Here is a 19,937-nt window from a genome sequence, read left to right as displayed (position 1 = left end):
CGAAGAATAGACACATTTTTCTTTCTCTGCTTGAAGTTGAGCTGCGCTTAAGACTCTGCACCACTGTTCCTATAATTTACACCACAATAACAGTATCAGTTAAAGACTACTTCAATCACATACACATTGTTCATTTTTTACTCAGTGTTGAAATGTCTGCAGGGCTACTCACTACACAGACTGCTATTGCTTGCACAAAACCACACTTTTTAAACTGATGGTCCTTCAGATTATAAATGTTGCAGAGAGACTACAAGCATCAGAATTAACATTTAAGCTAAAGACTTTGTTACAGAAGGCAGTAGATGTGATTCACCTCACCAACCAGAGAGATCCCACTGAAAACAACTGACTAAGTGACAGAATCAGGCCACTCGACAGCCTTTAAGTCCTGCTGGTAAGTTTGCCTACTGCATATAAATGACTAGGTTATTTAAAAAAAAAAAAAAAAAAAAAGCAACCACAGAATGGGTAAAAACCACAGTATCATTTTTCCTCTTCCCATGGTGAAATCACATGGGATGTGACAGCTTTCTAGAGTCTTATATTTTTTCTTATATTTTTTATAACCACAGTGCTAATAAGTAAAAGGTATAAGAGGAATGGATGAACACAAGAAATAAAATGAAGAGGTACATAGATGAAGCACTGCATGCGGAAAAAAATACCCCCAATATGAAGATAATGAACACTCAAGCTGGGAGGGGTGGAGGAAAACACAACAGCATTGAAAACATTTCTGAAATCAATACACTTTCACTAAATATAACCAAAGCTTAATAACTACTAAAAACCCGTTAAGAAAACCAAGCTAAATATTGTGTAAATGTGCAGACTCAGTGTGAAAGAGCTAAATCAGGGAATGAGAGAAGATTTCAGGAGCTGAGAGCATTTTAATTATTAAAAAAAGGAAACATAACAGCAAATGCAACTTTTCATGCTCACTAGATTGGAACAATGACTAGTTAAAGATGCTACGGTGACCTTAGTGATTGCATTAGAAAATTAGATTATTGTTAGAATAGAAAGGAGTGTCTATTCCACCTAGAATTATACACCAAAGAAACTTAAAAGATTAAATTGCTTTAACTTTTCATTTCACATGTCTTTCTTGTCCTAAGCATACCACAGAACTGAAGTGAAAACCCGCATAAAGCATACAAGTCTCTTTCTAAAAGCATGCGATTAGTATCTTAATATGCTAATAATACATACAAAGAGTTCCTGTCCAGATTACTGTTTTCAGTGGTTCCAAATATGCTATTACTCAAATCCTGTAAAGAAGAGAGACATTTTTACTGGTAAAATCTGCACATCACTGTCATATACACACTTCACAACTCAAAAAGGCACAGTCCTAAAAACTCTTGTTGTTATGCTTATCATTAGCATGAAAAATGACACTAACAGGCAGGCAAATCACAGCACTGCCATATCTACACTAAAATGAAATTAATTGGCTCACATTACAGTTTTCCATGCTGTCTCAATATATTTGAATGAAATAGTCAGGTACCCACCTGTATCTCGATACACTCACAAATGCATGTTAAAATCTTCTAATACAGACATTATTGGAGAAGTCTCTTTATAATCAAAAATTACAGTTTAGGAATAGGCCTTAGAGTTCTTGAAAGTAATATGCACCCTAAACTTCCATAATATAAGAAGATAACGGGCTAAGCAGCTTTCCAGTGATATTTAAATTATATCTTTTTGAGGTCTTATAGTACTCAAGTAGTCTTTCAAACTTCCAGCCATATCAGAGAAAACTGGGCCAGCTGGGTCCTCCTAATGTACTACTCAGAAACTTTCTCCTGATTGGTAGTCAGGAAGATTTCAATCTGCAACAGAAACAGAGCCCTCAAAAAAAGTTCAAATACAACAATGTTTAAAGATAAATGAACTAAAATTCTGCTTTAAATACGAACTAAAACTTAATTAACAATTTTCTGATTTCACTCATATCTTCACCTTGTAGCTTGCTTTTCAGATTAAAAAATATTTAACAGAACCAAAGTCTTCCTTCCACACCCTTTCTTTACTCCCTGCTACTTGTCAGGAGGGAACCTGAACCACTGGTGATAAATGGGTAAATCTGAGAAGTACCACTTCAGAAAAAACACATATATTTAAAATATATCATACTCCAAGGGGAAGAGTTGGATGCAGCAACATTGTTATATCTCAGCAATACATATAAACTCTCACAACCCATGCAGGTTATGAAGAGAGGCATAGTGACTCAGTGGGTACTGGAGGCTATATCATGAAAGAATAAATAATTTGAAGTTGGTGTTCTCAAAGTGACTAGTTGCAGCCTAAATCCAGTCTTGCTGTAATCAGTGGAATTTTTCTGAGAACTTTAAAAATCCCACCCTTGAGTTTTACTCAAGACATCTTAATGTGAGTTCTGAAACATTAGATTACTTAGCCCACTCACCCAGTTTCACTGACTGTACTTTTATTTTGCTTCTTTGACCTTGTGTTCCACATTTCAAAGATGTATTGATTTAGACTCTAAGCTATTTACAGAATACAAAAACAGTAAATAAATTTCTATTTCTCTCTCTCCCTCTATTCTTTCATATAAAAACTGCCATTTTAAAAATTTAGATTCAAGCTCTCTTCTCTGGTATTTAGGATTCAAATTCTACAGCACTCAGAACAGCAGATCTGAAACTATTTGGCTTATGTTCATTCCTTAAAAAAGAAATAAATAAAAAAATACAACTCATATCATTTACAGTGGAAATAAGCTAGGCTTTTAAAGATCACTATTTTAATAATCAAGTCTGCTGTAAGAAAAACAAGCAAGGAAACGTGTTGGTGAAAAAGGAAGAGGAAAAGGTTATTTCACAGTTCCTTTTATTAATTTATTCTTTGTTAATCTCCTTTCATACCTCTGAGATACCCCTACATACTGCAGTGAAAGATACACTTTCTTCCATTAGCTACAACTTTTTTAAAAAGATAGACGTTTCTATAATCCAGACTGAGGCTCCTACTCTCAGTCATCAGGAAAAATAAACTAGTCTAGTTCCATCAAAGTCAGTGACCCTATATTGAGTTACATAGGCAGAGGACTTTCACATTATAGACCTTCAAATAAATTTTGATAAATAAGTTATCGTTTTTGTAAGCCGGTGGTTAAAAAATCCAAGCTTTGCAATTATTTTCAATATTTAACTCACCCTGTGCAAGAAATAACTAACTCTGTGTGATAGACTAAGAGCTATGTAGCTAACTTTCCAAAGTTTATTTCACTCTTCTAACCAATTCTGCCCTCAGGTTCAAGCTGTCTTCACTCATTTCTTAATTAAACATCCACACATGTATCATTTATAACCAGCCTTTTCATACTCAGAACCTTTCTGTGATTCAACAACTTAATATCCTACTGAAATAACCTTAATAGAATGTTAACAGCTGCTAAATCATTCATTTTCCCACACACATGTGGCCAGCAGACAACGAAGTTCCTCATCTCTCAAGAGGTATTTCATTACAAAGAACTTACAGCGTCAAGTCCAGAAACATCAGTAGAGCGACCTTGAACACAACCCAACCAAAACTGTGGACTAGGGTGTTGTTGGATCTTACCTCTCGAGAATGCCTCAGGTAATCACAGAATGGTATGGTATGCCTACTGATGCCTTGATTTTTGTTTTTCTGGTGCATGTATTTGCAGCGTTCCAAACCTAGCCAGAAGAGAGGGTGTCAGATATTTCCAGAGTGTAAACGAAAGTTCTGCTGCTAAAAACTAAACATCTATGCAGTGCTATAAAATAAACACCTATATAACATATTGGCCCAGCAAGCATGAAATGTAAAAAAGCAGTAACAGAATTTCACAGGGTTAAATCATACTGTTTACATCCTCTGTCAGCAGATTTCAGAGGACTACAGCCCTTCTCAGACCATGCTGTGCTGAGTCACAGCATTCCCTGGTGCTTCTCCCAATGCTCACAGGATGAAGCCAGTGAGCTCCATCACAGCAAAGCCTAAAGATTAGATGAACCATGCAAAGGATTTCTGAGAATGAAAGAGCTGTAGAACTGCTCAAAGAAGAGTAAGAATGCCATTCCCTTTTCACTCCAACAGACATGATACAGAATTAATTTCTTCCCTTCACAGTATGTATTTCTGAGCACTGAGTAATGAATATTGCATGCAGAGGATCTGCCAGCAGATATAGTATTGCAGCACTGCCTGTGAATGTAAATGCCCTGAGAAATTCACAAGAGAGTTTGCCAGGATGCCACTTTAGAGGAGACAAGGATATCATCTTCCTTGCCTCCCACTTATTCCTAAGGATGATTACTCTTACCATCTCGCACATGAGACAGGCAGCACTCCTAGAAAGATTTAATTGACTTTCCATCCAACCCATGACCATTTTGCCTATGCAATGACACAGCAAATAAACAAGTTGTGTTTGCCTACAACCTAATTTTTATTCTGTAAAAATTATGCCATGAATCAAAGTGGTGAGTGATGCTTTGAACTTGTGAATTTGTATTTGCTGCTTCTTTTTAAAAGCTGTTCTGAATTTTAGCATCTTCAAAATACCACATACTTAGCTGACTGAATTTAGACACAGTGAGTCGATTCTTGCTGTGCTTCTCTTGCTCATCCCAGACATCGGTCTCTGCAGGCTCTGAGCTCACTTGGGTGTTCTGGGGACAATCATCCACTCTAATCACCTGGCAAAACACAGAAAAAAACAACACTTGATTTACAGGATGACTCGCATCTCTGCAGTTCCTCTGACAGCCCATGACATGGCCTTTCAGAGCATTGCTGAGCACCAGTGAACTCACTCCCAACTGAGAAACAGATTTTCACATTTTTGTTACAAGTTGTAGAAGACACATTGCTTCTGTCTAGTAAATACTACTGATGAGAGATCTAGCAGTACAACTTTTCAAAACAAAAATCTCTCAGAATACCTTCAGAGGTACTAGGCCTCACAGTTTAAGCCTAAGATCTCCTCCTGACCTGAGCACCTAATGTAAACAAATCAGTCTTCAGCCTTCATCTCATTAAACAGAGATAATTCTTTCTAGCTGACAGAGATCTTGAAAATCTCTTTATAATTTTATAAATAGATCTTCTTATATGTACACATACCTAGAGTTACAAAAGTTGCCCTATACATAAGATGCAACCATTATGCTGTCTGCAAAGTGCTAAATGTTTTATAGTTTCAGAGAAAAATATTGTGAGAGTTTTGTAGGCAGGAGACAACATTACGAGGCCTGCCTTGCTTGTTTACAGTTGCACATCACCTGCATGTGGCTCACCACCCCTTCAGTCTATTCTAGATCATATGAAGCTTCCCTAGGTTCACTTGCCAGCTAAAGTGCAAGGACTGATACCTTCCTGTGTAAAATCAATAACCCTCCTGGTATACTATCTAGAAAAGTACTTAGCCTTCAACACATTCAAACAGAAATCCCACTAACTCAAATAAAAGGGAAATTAAGCCAAAGACAGACATACAAAAAAGGGACCCAAATTTGCATGCATCTTTTTAAATGTAAGCATTTTCAAGGAAGACACCCTGCAGAAGTGCTCTTAATGAATGAAATAGGCAGGTATGGGATGTGTGATTCTCTTGCATCAGCACGTACTGGCACCTGAAGGGGTTTTTTATTCTTCTTCCCTCTCCCAGACTTTCCATCTCTGTTTTGTTGTTTTGCCTTTGTTGACTCATTGTGGCGTAGATCACTGGATCGAAAAGACTCTGTGGGAAAGAGTCAAGAAATACCATAAAACTACAGTGCCTTTGTTTACTTGGAGAAGGTCTGACAAGACTGAGAGTTGGCAGATATCCAAAGCAAACTGAGAAAGATTTTGAGACACCAAAGACTAATACTTATGCTGTTCAGTGCAAAGAAATGAACCATCACAAGATATTAAACAACAAATGTTATCCATCACCTCATTATTATTCATATTTAGAATTGGGATATGCTATATTTTAGCTCTTGGTAAACAAACTTGGTGGTGGACAGTGGGGGTTTTAAACTGGCTATAAAAACAAACACCTCCTCAGTCTCCATACACCCATCAGAGCTATGATACTGCTAATGTATCTCTTAAGGAATGTGTAATTTATATTGGCTCATGTAACTCCTGCATTGCATCCCCAGGGCAGAAGAATTCCCCAGACTGAGCACAGTCCCTCTGTCACCCTAGCTCTGCAGCCGCAACCACAGGAATCCTGTGAGATGGGGAGAATCAGACTGGCTGACTTGTAGGTATGGTGCAGCTTGGATACCAGGCACACTTTAGAACTTCCTAGAGCAGTCAGACTAAATACAACGAAAGTGAAGGAGTAACTCAGGACTCTCTGCAACTACCCTCAACTGCAGCTAATATATCCTGTGTACACAGGAAAGATTTTTACAATGTATTGGGCTCCCCAGTAAAAGATACTGTACAAGTGTAGTGTTTTATAGTTACCACCTATGGCCTTGCAGGTTTTCCCTTTTTTCTCTTTCTTAGGGGATTGTAAGCTGTTGCGCCTGCAGAAACTCCAGTCCCTCCAGGGTGGGCTGATCCAGAAGGAGCTGCTGCTTTTTAACTTGTTCTGAGAGATGAAGCTGCTGTGATGTGACCTGTCGGAGTTGTAGGAGAAGGACTTTGATTCTCTTATCGGGACATGCCTGGGAGGACTACCTGTGCAGTTGCAGTCACTGTTATAGGTGGAATGTATGCACAAGGCTTTCTTTTGTTTCTTCCCTGAGCTGAAAACTCCTTTTTCATCACCTTCAGAGAATCCCCAATTCACATAACCTCTTTCAGTTTCTTCCTTGCCATCACAGGAGGGTGCTGCACGCTGTTCCATATCCAGTGATGGCTGGACACCAAGAGAATGATCAGCCTCTGAGGCATTGGTATTTTCTGATGGCAAATTAATCTGTTTCCATTGATAATCTCCTGCCTCTTTTCCAATGAGGGTGACACTCTGCAAGCTTTGCTGCACTACAGTGCTACTTCGCAGTTCATCTCTGAATGCATCATCCCTGTATTTGGCAGGAGCGCCAAAAAAGGACAAATTTAAAGTGACATTCTCAGAGAAAGACCCTCCTTGATGGTCAGGGGGCACCAGCAAAAATTGTCCGTATCTAGGTGTTGACTTAGTCTCAGAGGATACTCCTGAAGTGAGTGTGTCACTTTCTATTTCAATCTTTTGAGAGCTGTCTTCTACTGCCTTTTTACTCTCAGTCCTCAGCATGTGGTCTTCGCGCTCTGATGGCCACTGACTCCTTACGAAGCTCCGTAAGAGGGAAGGTGGCATGCTGTAGTAGTGGTACTTCTTGTCATACAAACACTCCAGGCTGCTCAAGGTCTTGGAACAGAGCGCATTGCTCCAGCTATGTGGTAGCTTCCTACAGGTTCGAAGTTTTGTGTCAGCCAGTAAAGCTTCTTCCACCTGCAAGGTGTCTACAGCTGAAAGCACTTTCAAGATGTCCACTGTCAAGGCAGACAGGTCTTGCAAATGTCCTAGCTGGCTGTCCAGAGAGAGTAAAGACTCCTTGATATAAAATACTTTCTCATGCACTTCTTTAAGCTGCAGAAACATCTCCTCCACTCTAGGTGGAAAAAGAAAAGATAATTAAAATACCAAAACACAGATCTTTACTTCTGTTTGCCAGATGCTAAAGGAATCCATTAACACATTTCAAAAAGTTGGTGTTTCAAACAGCCCTTTAAATCATGACTTCTATTTCCACAAATATCTGTATTTGACAAAACCCATCCAGACTTATAACATGTCATTCAGATTACTGGGCCAACAACCAGTAGCTTTTAAGGAAACAGACTTCTTGCTGAAGGAATATCTATTTTAGATACTGCTAATTCCCTACTGATGTTCATTCCTTGCCTTTGAACTACTATACCATGGAGAACACAACACAGCTTTAGAAATGTTGTACTGGCTACTGCTGTAAATGTGAAATGCTGTAAAGTATACTTCTGGTCAGCCAGTAATCCTGCACTTTGACTTTTCTTGTGCAAGCATGAGAAGGACAAGGCTCAGACAAAACTACAGATACTGCTGCATTTCTCAAATACCAGAGAGTGCTAGGAAAATGGTCTTCTCAACCACCTGTTTGGCCTCTGGGAACAGATTCTGTATGTCTGATGCCATCAGTTATCTTTAGGTAAAACTCAGCTGCCCAAAAAGCAAAGCCTTTTTTTATGTTCTTCAAATCCCCAGTGAGCAGTGCAAGAACTTCCAGGCCTGTAGTGATATAATTTGAACCAAATTATTATCTACACTTTTCCTGAAGATACTCTCTCTGTCACTCTGTCACTAAGACAATGATAAACTAGCTGAAGGGCACATACATAACTTGTTCCTTTCCTTTGTCACTGAGTAACTAAAAGACGCCAGATTTAACCAACAGCTGAACAAAATCAAAAACCAGTGTTACAAATATTCAATTAATATAAATGAATGTCTTGTATTAATGTTATGCAATACTGTGAAGAGTATTTCACCTTTGCACTCAGAAAAAAAATTCCTTTCCAGTTGTATGTTTATCCACTAAATGAAATCTTCTTGCTGTAAACAATTCTGCAGCTCTTCAACAAAGCTACTTATTTTATTTCTTTTACAGGGGATATTAATTTTGCTTCTGTATTTTGTTTTAGTATGCAGAAAATGAGATTATGAACAGGCAAAGATTAAGAGACGATCTTTCTTGAGGCAAAAATAAATAAATTAAACAAATAAATAAATATTATGTGAGATCAGTATTGGCATTCAGTAAGACTTTTTATAGTGCTCAATTTCTTTAACACTTCCTATTAAATTTAATAGCAGCTTTGCCATTGATTTAAGTGGAAAGCTAAATTAGGCCAATACTGACAGTTTTGAAACCCCACTGACAGTTGTGTATTTATGTTTTACAAACACCACATTGCAGATAATGCTACAATGGTTATATGGTCCTTTCTGTAAATAGCAATTAAACTCAATCACAAGCAATACTCTTACAGCATTCTCACAGTGCTAAGCCTTTAAATAAAAACATGCATTGTATGCCATACTCTGTGATGTTTTTGTGATGTTACTTGGTCTGCAAAAGTGAAATTGAGCACCACTTTACTGCAACCCTTTAATCATCTGCACACTGCACACCTCTGGGGATGCAAATCTGCCAGCAATGCTTCCCAGCCTGACCTGCCATGACACTCAAACAAATACATTTCATTTCCACTAAATTACCAAGGCCTATGCATGTTATTGCTCCTAAAGTTCATACTGGCCATAATCTGTTCCAAAGTTGGTTTTTATATGACAAATGCATAAAAAGAGCACAAATCTGAAACAAAACACACCTTTCTGTTGTCAGACGAATCCTTTCACTGTCACTGGAACTCAGGCTTTCATTCTTCTCATAAAAGTATTTTTCCACACACTGTTCCTCAAAGTCATGGAGTTTCTTTAGTTCCTCATCACTCAGGTACAGCTCTGAACAAAGGAGGTAGGAGTTATTATGAAGCATGCTGACAAATACAATTGCTTCTAAGCATCCGTAAGTGAAAACTGACAGAACAGGTTTCCTTCACCTCCCTTGAAAAGACTGACTTAACTCCATTAATTTGGGCTTTTGTGGAAAGAGTCAATATGCCAAATATAAGTAAACATGTTTTTTATCTTTCCTTAGATAGGGAGCAAAACCACACTGATGAAAACTCCAGTGCACTCTCTTTTAAAGCTTCACAAGTCCATACCCAAATGGCTGTTTACAAAGATGAATTTTCTCCCAAACTTTTTCCTGTATTTTGTTATACATGTGTGACTCATGAGACTTAGATATAGATATGTAAGACTTCCAAAGATTCCACTGTAACTTCATCCAGGCATTCATTTATAACTACTCACCTTTAACAACTAGTGTCCTTTCAGGTACTTAAAGCTACAAAGCTTTTTTTCACTTAATTGCTTCACATGTTCAAATACAAAAAAAACATTAAGCAAGATTATCGGGCAAAAATTAACACAATCATAAGTTTTAAACTACACAGCTTTGGTTGCTTATGATGCTATTCTTCTGGCACACCAAAACTTTTGAGAGAACAGATTAATTCTAAGTCAGTATGAAGAAATGCATACAGTGGAAAGCTATTTCTCTGATCCAAACTCTGCATCTTCCAAGCTTCCAAGCTCCTTTTTCTTTCCTTTTTTACATACCAGAATCTTCACTGTATTTATATGCATATACAAGATCAAAGAGATAGGGAGGTCTGCTGCCTCCCTGGGACCCGGGTAAGAGATTTTACAAAAAAGGTCTCTAACCTGGTACGCCTCTCTGACTGCTACCCAACAATGATCTTTCAGGTGGGTAATGAGGAAATTGTTACCAGAAGTCCAAGAGGAATCAAGAATTACTTCAGGGCATTGGGGAGAATAGTCAGGGACTCAGGTGCCCAAGTTATCTTTTCTTCCATACTGCCAGGAGCAGGGTATTATGATGGAAGAAACTGGAAAATCTCACATCTGGCTCCAGGGCAGGTGCCACTGACAGAATTTGAATTCTTTAACCAGGGATCAGCATATGTATCACCGAGCCTGCTGGCAAGAGAGGGGGTGCACCTATCTCAGCACAGGAAGAGGATATTCTCCCCGAAGTTAGCAGCCCACATTGACAGGGCTTTAAACTAGGTTTGAAGGGGGAAGGGAGAACAAAGACTGCTGCAAACATATCTGGGGTTTGCACGATGGGGGTTCAAGGTCTGGAAGTCATAAAGGATGCAGGAGACAGAAACACGTCAAGGGTATAAAAGGGTGTCCCTCTAAGAAGGTGACACAGCCAGCAGCCCAGCTGAACCGCCTCTACACCAATGCATGCAGCATGGGCAACAAACAGGAGGAGCTGGAAGCTATTGTGCTACAGGGAAGTTATGATATAGTGGCAATTACAGAAAGTTGGTGGGATGAATCCTGTGATTGGAGTGTGGGTATTGAAGGCTATAAGCTGTTCAGAAGGGACAGGAGAGGAAGAAGGGGTGGAGGTGTTGCCCTCTATGTAAAGAATTGGATAGAGTGTGAAGAGTTGTCCCTAAAAATAGCCATGAACAAGTTGAAAGTTTATGGGTGGCAATTAGGGATAAAAACACCAAAAGGAGCCTAGTAGTTGGAGTATATTACAGGCTGCCTGATCAAGTGGAGCCTATCAATGAAGCCTTCTTACACCAGCTTGAAGAAACATCGCGATCGTGGGCTCTCATCCTGCTGGGGGATTTTAACCATCCCGACATCTGTTGGGAAAGTAGCATGGCAAGTTGTAGGCAATCCAGGAGACTCCTGGAATACCTTGACCACAACTTCTTTAGTCAGGAAATTGACAGTTCTACCCAGGGAGATATGTTGTTGGACCTGATTGTCACAAATGTAAGTGAACTCCTTAGGGATATCAAAGCTGAAGGCAGCCTGGGCTGCCGTGACCGTGCACTAGTGCAGTTCACTGTCCTAAGGGGTAAGAGGCAGATGAAAAGCTTAGTCAGGTCTCTGAATTTTGGGAAAGCAAACTTACAGCTTTTCAAGGAGTTAGCAGATAGGACTCCATGGGAAATGGCCCTCTGGGACAAGGGAGAAAAAGAGAGCTGGCAGATCTTTAAACATGCTTTCCATAGGGCGCAAGAGGTCTCAAACTCCTGGTATGGGAAATTGGGAAAGGAAGGCAAGAGACCAGCATGGCTGAGTTGGGACCTGCTGGTGAAACTAAAAGGCAAGGTGGACCTACACAGGCAGTGGAAGAGGTGACAGGTATCCTGGGTAGAGTATAGGGACGCTGCCCAGTTATGCAGGGATGAGGTCAGGAAGGCCAAGGCACAGCTAGAACTGAACTTGGCAAGAGATGTTGAGGAAAACAAGAAGGGCTTCTACAGGTACGTAAACCAGGAAAAGGAAGGTTAAAGAAAGTGCTAACCCCCTGGTGAGCCACAATGGTGAAATGGTAACAACAGATGAGGAGAAGGCTGAGGTTCTCAACAACTTTTTTGCCTCAGTCTTCACTGGCAACCCCTCTCCTCACAACTCTCATGTTTATGGCCCACAAGATGCAGACTAGAGAGACAATTCCCCCCCCACTGCAAGTGAAGATAAGGCTCATGATCATCTGAGGAACCTGAAGACATACAAGTCCATGGGACCTGAAGAGATGCATCCCAGAGTCCTGAAGGAAATGGCCGATATAATTGCCAAACCACTGTCCATGATATTTGAAAAGTCATGGCAGTCAGGTGAAATCCCTGGTGATTAGAAGAAAGGACATGTTACGCCCACCAACCTGTGTGGTGTAGCCAATACACCAGAGGGACAGGATGCCATCCAGAGGGACCTGGGTAAGCTAGAGAAGTGGGCCCAGGTGAACCTCATGAGGTTCAAGGAGGCCAAGTGCAGGGTCCTGCACCTGGGCAGAGGTAACCCGAGATATGAATACAGGCTGGGGGAGGTCACACTTGAGCGCAGCCCTCTGGAAAAGGACCTGGGGGTACTAGTGGATCAAAAGCTGGACATGAGCCATCAATGTGCAGTTGCAGCCCAGAAGGCCAGCTCCATCCTGGGCTGTATCAAAAGAAGTGTGGCCAGCAGATTAAGAGAGGTGATTCTGCCCCTATACTCTGCCCTGGTGAGACCTCACCTAGAATACTGCATCCAGCTCTGGTGCCCCCAGCACAAGAAAGATGTGGACCTGTTGGAACGTGTCCAGACAAGGGCCACAAAAATGATCCGAGGGCTGGAGCTCCTCTCTTATGAGGACAGGCTGAGGGAGTTGGGGTTGTTCAGTCTGAAAAAGAGAAGGCTGCAGGGGGACCTCACAGTGGCCTTCCAGTACCTGAAGGGGGCCTACAGGAAAGCTGAGGAGGGACTTTTTACAGGGGCTTGCAGTGGGAGGACAAGGGGTAATGGTTTTAAGCGGAAAGAAGAAAGATTTAGGCTAGAGATTAGGCATAAATTCTTCAGTGTAAGGGTGGTGAGACACTGGAACAGGCTGCCCAGGGATGCTGTGGGGGCTCCATCCCTGGAGGTGTTCAAGGGCAGGTTGGATGGGGCTCTGAGCAGCCTGTTCTAGTGGAAGGTGTCCCTGCCCATGCAGGGGAGTTGAAACTCGATGATCTTTAAGGTTCCTTCCAACTCAAAAAATTCTGTGCTTCTCTGATTTGCTAGGCGGGGGAACTGTGTATCTGTGTCAAGTGACATGGCAGTATTTGCTACAAGCATGTAGTACTTGACTGCAACACACAGCTAAGCAGGGATGCCCCCTACAGCTTTCTGTGGCGCCCCTCTCACCTCAAAGGAGACATGATCACCTTCTAGGCTCTTTTCCCCCATAACCCACCCGTGCTCTTGCCTCGAAGATTTTAGTCTCTGTATCTTGTTATTTTCATTTATTTTCCACAGGGTGGCACTGAATCCTCATTGCTAAAACCAGTTCATTATAACCACACCAAAATTTACATACAAGAATGTTATCAAGCAATGCATAGGTATATAGAAAAGGCACTCAAAGGTATATAAACAGGAAAAAGGTCTCTTTCTGAGAGAAGTGTAGGCAACGCATGAGACCTCTTCTATTCAAGGATTTTTAGATGTGCTAAGCAGTGTTTCAGTTTTCCTTGTGCCCAATGCACCTTACAAGTAAAATATCCTCCATGCTACACCAGTAATTAATACTATGCATGCATACAAAATCAGCCATTGTACTTCAAAGGCAGGTTTATTTATCCAGTCATGATGGAGGAGCTGAGCCTGGAAGCAGCAGTAAAGCAGCTCAGCATTGATTAGTTAAGTCCATTTTTAAACACTTTAACCACCTGTGGGTGTGCCAGATATCTTCAGGGATTTATGTTCAGCAGAGAAAATCCTAGGTGAAGCACAACCTAGGCAGTGTCTGCCAATCTCTGTTATTAAGCATCGAGAATGTACATTGCATCAAAAAGGATGAGGCTGTAGAATACTGTGGGCCAATATTCCAAAATGTTTTTTTAGGTAAGGTTACAGCCACCAGCCTCCTACTCCCAATTCCTCTGCCTCACCTCATCAACTACTAAGCCCCACAATTAAGTATTAATTCCCATTCCAATACCTTGTGATCCCCTCACCTCAACAGCTAGGGCTACTCGTGGCAGAGCTGCAAGAGCTGCCAACAGTAAGACGGGGAACTAACAACGCCTTGAAGAGGCAATTCAGAAGGATCCTGGGATGGATGGGTCCAGGCTGTATAGGGGATGGGATTAAGGTGCAGTGATGAGCCAATGCACAAAGGAAAGGATGCAGTGAGAAGGTGGGAGGCCCCTGTGCCTCCTGGTCCCTGTGTTCCCCCTCTTTGCATCTGACATCACTGGATCTCCTCTGTCCTTGGGCTCTGCAGATAATTTCTCTAGGAAATTAAAAAGGAAGTGTTGATCTTTTCAGGACAAATGTACAGAAATTCATACCTTCAGTATTGTTTACTTTCTTTCAAAATAAGGCTACTCTATCCTAAATAAAAAGCTGTAGTCCCTTTATTTCAGCTCAGAGTTGTGATGTATCTTGATTGGTGTACAGTATGTAGCAAAGCAAAGGCCAAATACAAAGCAAAGCATTCCCTCAGACACTTCTTTTCTTTTTTCCTTTTTTTTTTTCTTTTTCCTTTTTCTTTTTTTTTGGAGGGACTGAGCTACAAAATGATGGGAGGCTAGTAAAACATTGCTCATCAGCTTTTTTTTTTGGTCCCCAGCTTAGCTCTGCTTACTTAGTCCAACATCGCCTTCCTCTTGATCCAGCTCATTTGGAGGCCGATGGTGGAAGACGCGGTTTATCAGAAGTCCAATGTGGCTAAAGAGGATGAAAGGTGGAGGCAGCCATGGCTTCTCATGGTAGGTCATAATGTAGCGGTACCGGTTGTACTTCCAGAGCTTGTTTGATATGGATTTCAAATCATAATAAACATTACTGAGAAGAGAAAGAGAGGGAGAAGGAGAGTAAGACACTCCTGCGAGGAATATTCCAAATGCAGCTTGTCTACAGATCTAATTTGACAATGAAGAGAAGTCCCATTCCTCAAGTGAGGTAAATCAGCTTAGTAACTTCCATTTAACAAAGCAGCAGCATGGGCCTGCAGCTAGTGCACTGAGAATGAGATCTTCAAAGCTGCCTAATGGATTTGGGGATCCAATTCCCACTCACATGGGCAACCGGGCAAAAATTTTCCCTGAAGTGTCTTTGAAATCTCAGCCAGATTATTTAAACTTTAACATATAGACTGAGAATTCAACATTGTCTGCCTTTTCGGACTGGATGAGATGTAGGAGTCAGGCTGAGGGAAAACTGTTAACAAAACAGTTCTACTGCTCTTCAGTGCGCTCCCCCTATGCAAAATATTTGCTGCAAAAGGTAGCGGATCTTCTGCAGAGCACTCTTCAGAGCTGCGATGATGTTAAACATCACTGTTGTTGCACTGATTTTCCATATCTACTATCACAGACCCAAACACAGGAAAGCAACTTCAGGTTTTCAGGCACTATAATTTCAGTTACATCATCATTCTACACACTGAACATATAATCACAAAAACATCAGCTTTGCTTCCGGGAGCATAATTAAATGTATTGCTCAAACTCATTTTTGGTCCCCCTTCTGGAATAATCAAATCACTAGGCAGTTTTAATATAGGATCATTGCTAAATATTTAAATCTAGAAAGAATTACAATTTCACGGCTGTGCATTAAGGGGCGGGGGGGGGGGGGGGAAGTTGCCTTGCTACAATTTCAGGAAAGGGATTTCTAATTGGAAGTGGGAATAGAATAAGTTTTGAACATTGAGTTTTCTTGAATATTAATCACTACATTTTTTAATTTGAAACTTTTTTAACCTATTAGCTGGCTTCTTCTTCCCCAGAAATAATAGAACTCTACGAGAAAATAATTAACTACTTGAGCTAAACTGCTCTTTACCAATACTTCAAAGAACTTGATCCACTACAAGACTTTCCCTGTTAAAACTTGAAAGGTTAGAATTATCATGAAGACACATTAATTACTACAGAATTACTATGAATTAATATGGAATTATTATAAAGACTCTTTCCACTCTGGCAGCAGACATTAGAAAGCAGATAGTTAAAAACACTACAGTAAGATTTCAGTCTAGAATGCATCAAATTGCATCAAACAACAGGAATCTTGGTAAAACAAGTGCAGCTTTTAGGCCCAAAGGGCAAATCTTCTAAGCTGAATTAATGTTACTTGTTTGCCAAATGGAGTTGTCCACTTTCACAGAGTCAGAGTCCATTTAAATGGCAAAACAGTTTAGGTGTCTGCTCAGCATCCACTTCCTCTGACTCTCTTGCTTTCACTGTTCTTTTTTATCCACCTGACTCCCAAGGAAGGTGCGGATATAACCACCAATATTCCACTGCTGGGGTATTTTTGTTTAAAGGTTTTTGTGGAAGCATTGGCAGAACAATTGCTCTTCTCAGTGATGTCCAGTGACAGGACAAGGGGCAATGGATGCACACTGGAATATAGGAGGTTCCATGTAAGCATCAGAAAAAACCTTCTTTACTGTGAGAGTGACAGAGCACTGGCACAGGCAGCCCAGGGAGGTTGTGGAGTCTCCTTTGCTGGAGACACTCAAAACCCGCCTGGACAAGTTCCAGTGTGATGTGCTCTAGGTAACCCTGCTCTGGCAGGGGGGTTGGACTAGATGATCTTTTGAAGTCCCTTCCAACCCCTAAGATTCTGTGATTCTGTAACATCTATTAGTTGCTTTTGCAGCAATATACCATGGTACCTACTTAAAGAAAGCAATAAGCAAATTGACCATGATGATGTACTGCACAAAGAGGTAGACAGCTTGGAGGAACGGCGTGAGGAAGGAGCCAGGAGGACAGTCTTCATTGTTTTCACAGACTGAAAGTTAAGGACATACAGAGCACAGTTAGCACAGAAATCAGAGCACAGCAGAGCAATGGCATATGCTCATTTGCCTGAGCAAGAGACAGAATAGTCTTCATTATTTTCACAGAGATACATTACAAAATTTCCAACTGCAAAGTCTACCTCCTCATAGAGGAAATCTGAGACCTTTTCGTGATACTACTGCCCCACAGTTTCCATTGCAATTCAGAAGCTGTAGATGCCATTTCATGTGTCTCAGTTCTTATACAAGTCACCCTGATTTTTTGTTAAGGGAAAAAGAGATACAGCTGAAATGATGGCACACACTCGAGTGCACTGAAACCCAAATCTTTGATCATTAAATCAAAGCTTTCATTGACTTCACTGTGGAAAGGATACAGCACGAGGGCTGATTTATAAGTACCAGAGTGGTATTTCTTTGGAGCTTCATTAACTCATGTGCAAAACAATATACAAGAATTTGTGAGATGAAGCTGAAAATCACAGGAATTAAGGGTTCCCCCTTAATGTTTTCAAATTTTCAGATAAATATGTTTCAGTCTTTATAATGTTAAATCAAGTTCTACACCCTTTAGGAAATTTAAAAACACATTTATAAGGCAGCAGCCCTAAATTCAGGACATATTCCAAAGCATAAAGAGCCAATGGACAGATATTAGCCTTATTTGGGAAGTGACAAATTTCTAAATGTTTCGCACTAATAGGTGACTAAATGGATTCAACTGTGAAACATAACAGTGTGCTTTCATTAAAGTCATTTTGACTTATATAACCAAAATACATAGCCATCATGTGACTGTTTGAGTAATAATAATGGATGCAACATCTATGCTGAAGTTTGTATCTTAAACATCTGTATTTAATTGCATACCTACTTCTCTGTTTTAAGGACTGTTTTACTTGTACCCATCACTTAGCAGCATAAGAGTGCCTTCCATCTGTAATGCTGAAGTATGTCCTGGAGTGCCTCATTCTCTCTTACTGAGACAAGGTCAAAGCCATAATCAAAATAAAAAACATTTTTCCTATTTGTATTTATCAGTTCCATTTTTTTCTATGTTCAACTGGTTTATCTGTTTAAGAATGGTGCCAGGTAACTCTTACTATGTTGAAAATTACTTTTTCTTTCTTCTTTTTCCTTTTTAGTTTTCTCTTCATTCTTTCTTCCTTTAAAGCAACTTTGTAGTCTTTTCTCCAAGAAATCAGCAGCTTTGGAGTCACCTGATTTGAAATTAATTTCACTGCCAGATGCTGTAACCAGGAACTACCTTTGTATTATTTCTTGTGTTCATTCCTCTGAGCTTTGCAATATATTCCATTTGAAAAGCTAAATTTGAAGGTTTTAAAGCTTAATCTTAACTTTTAGCAAATAAACATTCTCAGCTTTATTCATTCAGTATTACTTATTAAGGACATATATACAGTGGAAGCATAATTGTTTGAGAAAGAATATACTCAACATGTGGCCAAAACTCTAGCAGCCCAAAGTAGACATGTTTCTGCACGTATTACCTTTAAGCTGTTAAGCTGTACTGTGAAAAATTACCTACCATCTATTTCTCCAGCATACACCTCTCCAAACATCATCCAGTAGGGCTGAAATACAATATCTCGTGCCAGAGTCCAAGAAGGAGGTTCCTCTGGTGAAAGGATTGCCTTTCGTGACACTCCAAAACTCAACAAGACTATGGCCATCATGACCACAATATAGAACATGTTTGCTGTCTGGAAGACATGTTTGTATGAAGGAATTAGCTGTATTAATTACATGTAAAGGAGGCCTACATTGTAGGGAAGAGCATCAATCACTGCTTCTACTAATTAGAATACAAATGATGGACTAATAATCTAATATGCTGGAGGAAACAAAGACTTCTATGACCTGGACTACTTAAGTACTTTAAAGAGGTTAAAGTCATCTGAGATCAAAAAGGCCACAAGTTCTGCTTGCCTCTCAAGTCCTTCTTAAAATCTTTAGCAAGAATTTAAAACTGTGGAGACTTTATTATGGTGCATTTCCTCAGTCGTATTTCTTCCAAACTGAAAGCAAGGAATAACAGGGAAAATTATTTTGCCTTCTAATGCTGAATGAGAATTACTATGCAAGAAATAATGTAGAATTATTAATAAGATAGTTCCAAATAACTGAGGGAAATTACAGTAGGAATCTGCAGCTGTCCCTCAAGACTAGGCAGCAGTTCAGCAGCAGCTCTTACTCCAGAAGAAAAAAAAAATAACTTTGATCTCAGAGAAATTTTGCCTACTAAAATGGCATATAATTATTTGAATCAAAATGTAAAATAATAATGAGACAGTTTCCAAGAGCTATGGGAATTATTTATAGTAGCAATCCCATCTGCCAGAGACAGTGATTCTTTCTTCTGTTATCAAGCTGCATCAGAAACTCTACCCAAATGCAACCTTTCTCTAAGGAGTGAAGCAAAAAATTATTTTTGTGAATAAATTCAAATAATTAATAAATTAGAGAGAGTTGAAATCTGATTATGGTCAATTTGCAAACAGAAAAATACATGGTATTTCTGGGTAGTACACTCACTGTGAATTATTAGGTGAACTCTCCTTTGACCATAATATTTTTCTGTCACTTCTGACATGTTCCTCAACTGATCCTCAACTGATGACTTAATTACAAAAACGTTGCTCCAAAGCATAATACTTACCATTTTTCCAATCATTGTCAGGTATGGACCAGCATGCTGATTCACAGCAAAAAGATCAAGGAGCCGAGCATACCAAAATATTATATCCAGGCAGTAAAGTAGCCTCCCTGCAGTTTGAACAGGGGGTCCAGACCAGCGCAAGCCAAACCCAATCATAAACAGGATGATAGCTATAGTATCAGTAAAATTCCAGTATTCATAAATCCACACCTTCACTTTTTGGCGGAATTTTCCAGGTTCTGAGATAAATACCTGAGTAGAATGTGGGGGGAAAACAAACAAACAAACAAACAAACCCCAAACAAACAAAAGCTCCATTAAAATCA

The 19,937-nt window shown here is 40.0% G+C and overlaps 1 protein-coding gene across 1 annotated transcript in view; it reads right to left on the bottom strand.

Moving 5' to 3' along the window:
- TRPM6 (transient receptor potential cation channel subfamily M member 6) overlaps positions 1-19,937 on the bottom strand; it is an 89,080-nt gene that overhangs the window by 17,401 nt on the left and 51,742 nt on the right. Inside the window, exons 21-30 of the mRNA XM_051643556.1 lie at positions 19,612-19,863; positions 18,481-18,655; positions 16,807-16,921; positions 14,763-14,962; positions 9,361-9,493; positions 6,472-7,604; positions 5,637-5,749; positions 4,580-4,706; positions 3,604-3,701; positions 1,216-1,274 (exon numbers count right to left, since the gene is read on the bottom strand). Of these exons, the coding sequence (XP_051499516.1) occupies positions 1,216-1,274; positions 3,604-3,701; positions 4,580-4,706; positions 5,637-5,749; positions 6,472-7,604; positions 9,361-9,493; positions 14,763-14,962; positions 16,807-16,921; positions 18,481-18,655; positions 19,612-19,863 (2,405 nt within the window). The remainder of the gene's footprint in view (positions 1-1,215; positions 1,275-3,603; positions 3,702-4,579; positions 4,707-5,636; positions 5,750-6,471; positions 7,605-9,360; positions 9,494-14,762; positions 14,963-16,806; positions 16,922-18,480; positions 18,656-19,611; positions 19,864-19,937) is intronic.

This window comes from Apus apus, chromosome Z (genome assembly GCF_020740795.1).
Source record: "Apus apus isolate bApuApu2 chromosome Z, bApuApu2.pri.cur, whole genome shotgun sequence".
Lineage (NCBI taxonomy): Eukaryota > Metazoa > Chordata > Aves > Apodiformes > Apodidae > Apus > Apus apus.
This window is presented reverse-complemented; position numbering and strand designations above follow the sequence as displayed.